This window comes from Limulus polyphemus, unplaced genomic scaffold (assembly GCF_000517525.1).
Source record: "Limulus polyphemus unplaced genomic scaffold, Limulus_polyphemus-2.1.2 Scaffold816, whole genome shotgun sequence".
Lineage (NCBI taxonomy): Eukaryota > Metazoa > Arthropoda > Merostomata > Xiphosura > Limulidae > Limulus > Limulus polyphemus.
Genome location: NW_013666426.1, coordinates 109475 through 119403, shown reverse-complemented (window position 1 = coordinate 119403; position 9929 = coordinate 109475). Strand labels below are relative to the sequence as shown.

The following is a 9929-nucleotide window of genomic DNA, read 5'->3' as shown; positions in this document are numbered from 1 at the left end:
ACGAAAAATTAGGTGTCTATTTACTTGTGACCACTCAGTGTAGAGTGCCTTCACTTCTCAAAGAAAATATTGAATTTATTCGCATCGTTTCCATCATAGACTGACCTGATGTGTGTAGAGAACACTAAGAGACTTAAACCAATTACCTGTTTTATTACGAGAAATACATAAATAATAGTTCCTTAGTGTATTGTGCGAAGTATCTAACCTTTTGTTGAAACGTTCCGTAGCCTAGCCAAATCAGTTTTGTTTCCAACCAGAATCGCAGCTTTGTTGCTGCTGGCACCTTCCTTTGTCATAAGATGATTAAGAATTTCTCGGCTCTCCCGGAAGCTTCTTTTATCCGTGACGGAATATACTACTATATAGGCATCGTAATTCGAAGTGGAGCCTGGAGCATCTTTTTCCTGGTCCTGGGGTTACATAAGGAAAGAAACAAACCGAAATAACGTTTCAATGACTAGTTCCATAGTGACTGTCAAGAGAAACACAAAAGAGACTAGTCGACTTTAGGAGTTTCTTAAATACAAAGCATCATTGAATTACAAGTATAAGAGGATTGAAAACTTGTTTATTGAAACTTTTGTCTCATAAAAATATCGGTAAAATTTCATTGGAAACTTTTGGTTTATAAACTTTGATGCTGATGTTCGTGTTTTAAACGGTCCTTTGTTGAATTTCACGCAAAGCTACATGAGAGCTATCTTCATCAATAGTTCCAAATTTTAAATTGATATACTAGAGGGAACATCACCTACCGCCGACTAATGGGCTATTCTTGTCAAACTAAATAGTGGGTTTTGACTGTCTTTCTTATAACGCATTCACGACGCCAAAGTGCAGAGCGCGATTTTATTTATATATTTTTTGTGGTAAGGAGATGTGAACCCCGGAACCTCATATCTACAGCCCGTTACATGGCACCCTAACCACTGGGCCGCGTTCGGGCCTTGTGTTTTAATTCCTCACGAAACAGTAGTATTATTTAGAGATCAAACTACCACCTGGATCGAGCAAGGAAAAAAGTACTGTTAGGGAAAGAATTACCAAGACATGTTTGCAAGTGACAGTTTTTGTTTGTCTATCGTGAAAGTATACAGTAAATGATAAGCTGACTGACTGACGAGAGGAACTTGAGATTTTGGATTAGTCACGTGAACCTGTGGTACCTGTTAAAATAACCACAGAAACTACTATATCTAGATTTAATAAATGAGGTTTTGGTTAATTTTTCCTTTTTTTGGGGGGGGAGTCGCTGCATAAATACAAATGATGGCAAGTAAAGCCAAGTAATAATAATAAAAAGTGGGGAGGAGTTGTGACGAAGATATGCACCAGTCTCCCCCATCTATAGCTGATAACTTGGAGGTATGAAAAAATACATTCTGCAAGCGATTGAAACATTAAAATATAACTGGATATTCTAACAAAAGAAAATGGCAAAGTAGCTGAGATAGTGTTCCCAACGTCTCCCCTCGCTATTCCAAACAAATATGGTAAAGTAGCTGAGCTAGTGTTCTCAACGTATCTCCTTCCAATTACAAACAAAATGATAAAGTGGATGAGGGAGTGTCTCTCGTAGATGTTAAATAATGAAGGCCAAGAGACAAAAAGAGCGCCATATTGTTTTTTAAGAACAACCAAAACGATTCAACGATGTTAGGGAGCAATAGTCAGTACCGAAATTTTTGTGTTTTATAAACAGGATTACTCTTGATTCCATTTAAATATTTTTAATACAGGTGTAAATATTGTGTTCTATGCTCCTTATAGGTTTTATAGACTCATAGAGTTCTCCAAAGTATAGCTGTTGCATTTAGTATCAAAATTATAAACTCACCAAGAAGGTTTGGGCGTCACATTCCACAAAAACTAACTCCGATTCTTCTTCATTCAAAATAACAGTCACCGATTTCTCGTTCTCGCCATCTATATTACAGTAAATACAAGAGTTTTGTGATCTTCATCTCGAAATATTGTTAGATTATATCATATACAACAGTCAAGGATTTTTCGTTTTTACAATTTAGGAAACATTGTAAGATTATAACAAACATACTATTCATGAGTTTCGCGATCTCAACATCTAAAAATATGTTCCCAGATAGATCAGCGGCAAGTTTATTGAATTACAACGCTAAAATTCGGGGTTCGATTTTCCTTGGTGGACACAGCAGATAGCCCACCGTGACTTTGCTCAAAAATAAAAAACAAAAATCTAAAATATTGTTAGATTATACCATATACAGCAGTCAAGGATTTTTCGTTTTCACTATTTAGAAAACATTGTTAGTTTATACCAAGTACAGCAAGATTTAAGGATTTCTTGCTCTCATGAAGTCATTTAGAAAACCTGGATGGATCACACTAAATACAAATACCACTGATGATGCTAGTACTAAGTGTGGACACACTTGAAGGTTTCCAAGCTTCACCACAAATGCCACTGATGATGCTAATGCTAAGTGTGGACACACTTGAAGGTTTTCAAGCTTCACCACAAATGCCACTGATGATGCTAGTACTAAGTGTGGACACACTTGAAGGTTTTCAAGCTTCACCACAAATGCCACTGATGATGCTAATGCTAAGTGTGGACACACTTGAAGGTTTTCAAGCTTCACCACAAATGCCACTGATGATGCTAATGCTAAGTGTGGGTACACTTGAAGGTTTCCAAGCTTCACCACAAATGCCACTGATGATGCTAATGCTAAGTGTGGGTACACTTGAAGGTTTCAAGCTTCACCACAAATGCCACTGATGATGCTAGTACTAAGTGTGGACACACTTGAAGGTTTTCAAGCTTCACCACAAATGCCACTGATGATGCTAGTACTAAATGTGGACACACTTGAAGGTTTTCAAGCTTCACCACAAATGCCACTGATGATGCTAGTGCTAAGTGTTGGTACACTTGAAGGTTTTCAAGCTTCACCAGTTCTGTTACATATATTAAAGGTATTATGTAGAGGAATACTTTTAAACTAAATAAATTAATGAGATATGCAAATAAATGAATCAATTCGATAATTGATTATTCAAATCGTTTGCTAAAATAAAACCTGTTAGTACTCAGTGTACATCTATTCAAATACATAGAATTTATTTATTAGTTCAGGAATTGCGTTCGAAGTACATATGCATGAGAAACTTTGCCCAGCTTATGATTTGTCATTCTGATTAATTGAAACTTATTGCTTGAATGTATTAAAACAGTCTTATTTTGCATGTTTAATAATTCTGGTAAAGTTTTCACTTACAAATAAAGTAAACGAAGCATGGACGAAACTGTTCTGTAAATACACTGAAAGCTTCATTTTATAAATCACCCTGAAACATTTGGCAAAAAAAACAACACGTGGCTGAATTAAACATTTATATATTAGCGAGTTGACGAAGATCTTTAGTGCTTCATTAACATAAGTTCATCTCATCAGATAGAAAAGAAAAAAAAGAATGATGGTATGCTGAAATGAACATAGACTGAAAAGACGGGTTGCTTGCCTTAGAACCAACGAAGCGGACGTGAAACCGAGCTAATGGAATGTCGCCTCAACTGCTGCTTTCCCAGCACACTTCTCATATGCAGCAGACCCCGGTTCTTAGCTTTTATTTTATTTTTATTTTTTTGGCTCTGTCAAACAATTTAGTAGCGTTGAGTTAGGTTTAGGGTTCACTCGTTCTGAATGTCACGCTTATTCTTCTCCAGGACTGTATTTTACTTCTTTTTTCCGTCCATAAAGTTAAATGAAACGGGAAATAGATGGAATTAATGCTTAACTGTTACCAAGTACTGAGACAATTGGAACTACTGGAGTTTCACATGTAATAATAACAATATTCATAAAAATAGCTATTCGTAACTCACGGGTATATTAGTATATCCATTATATAGCTTTTATCATCGTAGTGAGAAAAAGTCAAGCCCACTGCCCCTATCTTTAGTCCTCACTGGATGATTCATGTTCCACTTATTAGGCATGCAATAAAGAGCTGTATTGGGAAATTGAAGAACATCGAACAGTTCTATGAAAGCGCTATTTCACCAGTTTACTTTGAATCCACTTGAGATAGGTGGAGTAGTACAACATCTACTACGCAATGCGAGTCTACAAAATAATTTAGAACTATCGAATAAAATAAGTTTTACCATAAAAATAGTTTAAAATCTAAAATGAAATTGAAAATGTTGTTAAGTCTCACGCGTTCGTAAAAAAAAAACAGTTCTACCGAGAAATTATTTTTGTTCATTTCAGTTGTGTGTATTAAACAAACGCATAAACGTAAATGTATAACTTAAACATGACAAAACCATAAACAAAATATAAAGGTAATAGATTCACAAGAATAATACACACTTGTAATGTGAAATTTCTGATCACTCTAAATACAAGCAACATTGAAAAAATATACAGGTACTATATTTCCTTGAGTGAAAACGAGCAGTCTTGTCAAGTAAATATCGCGTTTATTAATGTTGTTTGTGTTCTAACATGTTATGAAATATGGCCTTTACATTACTGTTGTGTATTATGTTTTTGTGAACGTTAAGCTAAAACGTGTAAATGATTGTTGAGTTTTCTATTAGTCTCATATCTGTGATAGATTTTATGAATTACATAAGGCTGGGACTTGACCTTTTTTTCATCAAGCTCTTAATGCAGTGAATTACGTAGGGCTCGGACTTGACCTTCTTTCATGAAGCTTTTAATGCAGTGAATTACGTTAGGCTGGGGCTTGACCTTTTTTCATCAAACTCTTAATGCAGTGAATTACGTAAGGCTGGGACTTGACCTTTTTTCATCAGGTTCTTAATGCCCTAAAGCACTAGTTTCTCACATTGAAACCTCTTATTAAACCGGAATAATGTATCGTTTGCTGGTATGTATAAGAATAATAGCCAAATTCAGCTATAGCGAAATAAACTATGGAAACGCAAAGGAATGATAAAAATTACTGTAAGGAAAAGAAAATACGTATCTAACATTTTGGCAAGCTACTTTTATCAGGTTCCAGAATGTTAGCTACATATTGTGTTGTCTCCAACAGCGGTTTTGACCATTTCTTTGTTTGTCTGTTCGTATAATCAAATAAAAAAATGCATATAACTGAGTTTCAATTTTTTGAAACTTTCATGACTATTATTGTTACTTATTTATTTTTTGTTCACATTAGGTGATTTAACTGATTTAACATGAGAGCAGTAACTGCGTGGAAAATCAATTGCTCATGGATGGAGAGGTTCTGTATAGTCTAGTGTGAACTTTCATGTTTCGTATTACACTTACAAGAAAACACGAGTCCTGCTAAAAACCTAACTCAAACTACTCTTTCAGAGTGAAGGATCATACAGAAAGCTTGCAAACACAAATCACCATGCATATGCTAATGAAGGTGCGCATCGTCACAGTTGCTAGTCTTGGCGCCACAGGCGACATGTTTAAAATCTCTTATATTTTGTTTACGACGAACTCATAAGCATTCGATAATGCAACGAGTTTTATGGTTCGAGACATGTAACAATCCTTTTCGAATAGAAATATTCAAACAGTGAGATTTTTCAGATGATACAACATTTCGAAAAAGGGATGCGACTTCTATGTAATTCACAGTTCCAGAAAAACTGGCAACGCTATCTGAAAATAGGTGTTGCGAACTGGTAGGCGTGGCCTAGTGGTTACCCTGCCAAACTGTGGATCTGAAGGTCCATGACTCGCATCCTGATGGTGAAAAACAAATTGCGCTCCTCACTTTGAGCTATGAGTGCGTGATAAGAGTGATGGTCAAATTCCATGATTCGATTAGAACAGTCCAAAAGTTGGTGGTTGATGCTGTTAATTGTTACTGCTTTACCTCTGGTCTAGTAATTCAAAATTAGGAAAGCTTAGCGCAGACAGGCGTTTTGTAGTTCTGTGCGAATATCCGACAACATACAAAAATTATTGCGAAATAGAACCTTCCGACCAAAAAGCTTTGCTGTGAAGCTTAGCTTATCTACCGGCATTATTAACAATATACATTAAGTAACAAGGATTTGAAGTTCGCAAGTTTCCAGTCACATCTCGAAATGTTCGAATCCAACCACCGAACATATTCACTTTTTCGACCTTGGGAGCATTATAACGTGACGGTCAATCCCACTTTTCGTCGATGAAAGAGTAGCCCAAGAGTTGGCGGTAAGTGGTGTTTACTAGCTTCCGTCACTCTAGTCTATCACTTTTAAATTATGGACGACTAACGTACACGACCCTCTAGTAGCTTTGCGCGAAATTCAATAAACAAACATTTCGAAATCAACGGCTGTTTTTCTAAGAAAGAATGACAAAGAAACTGGAATCACAACAACTCCATTCGAACTCCATTCTCCGATGCAGCTCCAATGGACTTTTATGTCTATGGTCTGTTTAATTGTTTGTTTGTTATGTATTTCGCGCAAAGCTACACGAGGGCTATCTGCACTAGCCGTCCCTAATTTAGCAGTGTAAGACAGCTAGTCATCGCCACCCACCGCCAACTCTTGGGCTACTCTTTTACCAACGAATAGTGGGATTGGCCGTCACATTATAAAGCCCCCACGGCTGATAAGGCGAACATGTTTGGTGGGACGGGGATTCGAACCCGCGACCCGCAGATTGCGAGTCGAGCGCCCTAACCACCTGGCCATGCTGGGCCTGGTTTGTTTAAACGTAGTCTTGTAAGCCAGGGTTTAACCATAGGAGAGCCTGTGGAAAGTTTCTCAAGGTGTTTGTAAAAACTGCGGTGTATGACAATCATGACTATCTGAATGGGTACCATTGACGAAAGATGACGTTTTGTTCCAAGATTAGCAAGTAAATACCAGTAGAGGATCATGAAAATGATGACGTTTTGTTCCAAGATTAGCAAGTAAATACCAGTAGAGAATCATGAAAAAGATGACGTTTTGTTCCAAGATTAGCAAGTAAATACCAGTAGAGGATCATGAAAAAGATGACGTTTTGTTCCAAGATTAGTAAGTAAATACCAGTAGAGGATCATGAAAAAGATGACGTTTTGTTCCAAGATTAGTAAGTAAATACCAGTAGAGGATCATGAAAAAGATGACGTTTTGTTCCAAGATTAGCAAGTAAATACCAGTAGAGGATCATGAAAAAGAAATTATCCATCAGTACAGTAAAACGTCAAAGTTATGACAAAATTATCTGGATCATATAATAGATTATCCCCCCCCCCCTTCTTAAATAAAAAGTACAGCATAATGAATTTTCATCTGGCTCGAAAAGGCAGTGACTATTTCATTTCTGAAGCTAAAACTTAATAGCTTTTAATACTGACCTTTAAAAGATGAAGATAGCAAACAGTGTCTTGAAAGTACTTTCTGCATTAATAAACTACAGTTAATGTTTACTTGATGTTTACTGCCATAACTAGTGGTGTAACCAGAAATTCCACGTGAAGATTTATATGACGATGTTCCTTACCGCAAGAGCACTTGATCAGCTCAATTCGTCGAAAGAACATTTATCAGATACTAAGGTACAAGGTGTTGCAAGTCTTGTGGCTGAGAATATGTAAGTTAGGATAATATGTTAATATATTTCGAAATACAAGATAATGTTAGTAAGATTAAGCATGTAAAGAAAATAGGGCATTTACTATACAAAGCCAACAACTGATAAAAACTAAAAAAACATGATGATGAATTTATTTTTACTTTCGTAGACGATGTGTTCAGAGCAGATTCAAATAATTCCTTTACATTGGCATGTGTGTTCAGTGTGGCTTCCAACGATTCCTTTATATTGGCATGTTCATTCAGAATAACATCTAACGATTCCTTAGTGTTAGCATGTTGATTCAGTGTAACTTTTAACGATTCCTCAACGTTAGCATGAATTTTAAGTTTGGCTTCCAATGGTTTCTTAATACTGGCAAGTATACTTAATGTAACTTCTCACGATTCCTTAATGTTAGCATGAAATTCCAATGTAACTTCTCAGCATTCCTTAATGTGAACATATATTTTCAATTGTGGCTTCCAACGATTCTTGCGTTGACAAGTATGTTCAGTTTTTAGGAATGGCGACGCACTAATTAATTAAATCTAAACTGTTACCAGCTTTTTAACCCTTACCGTGAGAATTGTCGTAGGCACAGATGTATTCCGAAGTTGTGAATTGGGTGGTCAAAGACGACTTTCCAACTTCTGGTGCTCCCACAACCAGCACTCTGTGAACCTCTGTATCTGTTACGACCACAGGAGGGACTTCTGGAGCCTCCTGGAGAAATAACTCAAAACTGGGGGTTCTAGGAGGAGTTGTAGAGAGGGAATGCCGTGAACCTGTAGAAGAAACACTGTGTGTGCTGCGAGATTTGGAACGAAAGGAATCACCCCGATTGACTACTCCTTTCGAGGTCACCGAAAAGTTGCGGAGCCGCTGCATCTCGGCTTCGTCTCTTGAAAACGGTAAATGAAGGAACTTGGCTTCGTCACTTGGTAATGGTAGTGAATGGTTAGAAGATGACCGAAAAGGGAAAGATTTGTGAGGAAGCACGCTACTATCATCAGATATGCTAGCAATTCTTTCCCGAAGATAACCAGCTGATTCAGGCCGTCGAGGGTTCCGCATGGATTGAGACCTTTTAATGCCTTGTTGATAACTTTTGTCCAGCAAAGGAGGACACATATCAAGGTGGTCGGACGCTGGAGTGTCCGCGTCGTCTGGCAAGAAAATGATCGGCGGGATTAGGGTAGGAGAAGCTTCCCTTCGAACAAAGTCCTGAGAGTCATCCAGCGCCCGGAGGTTGGGCGTACTTCTACGAGACGAACTGGTCAAATGTCGTGGACTAAGAAAGCGTGTCAGAAAATTTTGCGCAATGACAGGCATTTTGTTAACTTGAAATGCTCTATAATTATAAGGAGCTAAGAATATGCTTTAAATTGTTCTGTTTTCTCTTTCATAAATACACAAAAAAATAATGTTTCACAAGTGTTGTAACCTCAGCGGTTTTATAACCTCTACGTTCTACTCACGTTTATCGCTGCGGGCGAAATATATATTAGTTTGACGAGTCACGTGGATTCGGCCATGACGTCATACTTCGGAACTTGAGCTCCTGGTCTTTAATGCTGTTTCAAGAGATAATAACTTAAAGGTCTAAGCGCACGCGTACCGGTGAAGAACAGCAAGTAATGAAACTTCCCAAATATTTTCTTTAAGGCAGAAAAAGAAAATCAGACCTTCTGACCACACTTGATGTCAGAGAAATATCAGATGTTTATTGATTCTGATGTTGAGCGCAAAGCTGCACAATGAGCTATCTGTGTTTTACCCACTGCCAGTATTGAAACTCGATTTTTAGCATTATAAACCCTCGCTGAGTCACTGGGGTGCAAATATCAAGTGGCAGACTGGGGCGTTCATTCCCATTTACACTTTTTATACAGTGATTATAATAAAACCTAATTTAGTAGTAATATGTTTGTAATGTTGTATCACAATAAGACAGGTAATATGTTTATAATGTTGTATCACAATAAGACAGGTAATATGTTTGTAATGTTGTATCACAATAAGACAGGTAATATGTTTATAATGTTGTATCACAATAAGAATGGTAATATGTTTATAATGTTGTATCACAATAAGAATGGTAATATGTTTATAATGTTGCATTTCAACAAGACAAGTAACATGTTTATAAAGTTATATCACAATAAGAATGGTAATATGTTTATAATGTTGTATCACAATATGACAGGTAATATGTTTATAATGTTGCATTTCAACAAGACAAGTAACATGGTTATAAAGTTATATCACAATAAGAATGGTAATATGTTTGCAATGTTGTATCACAATAAGACAGGTAATATGTTTATAATGTTGTATCACAATATGACAGGTAATATGTTTATAATGTTGTATCACAATAAGACTGGTAAT

At 36.7% G+C, this 9929-nt stretch overlaps 1 protein-coding gene across 1 annotated transcript in view; it reads right to left on the bottom strand.

Annotated features, from left to right (window-relative positions):
- Positions 1–8977, bottom strand: part of LOC111086060 (GTP-binding protein REM 1-like) — a 13268-nt gene extending 4291 nt beyond the window's left edge. The window contains exons 1-3 of the mRNA XM_022387462.1: positions 8117–8977; positions 1841–1929; positions 209–413 (exon numbers count right to left, since the gene is read on the bottom strand). Coding sequence (XP_022243170.1) covers positions 209–413; positions 1841–1929; positions 8117–8870 — 1048 coding nt within the window. The 5' untranslated portion in view covers positions 8871–8977. The remainder of the gene's footprint in view (positions 1–208; positions 414–1840; positions 1930–8116) is intronic.
- Positions 8978–9929: the final 952 nt, after the last annotated feature.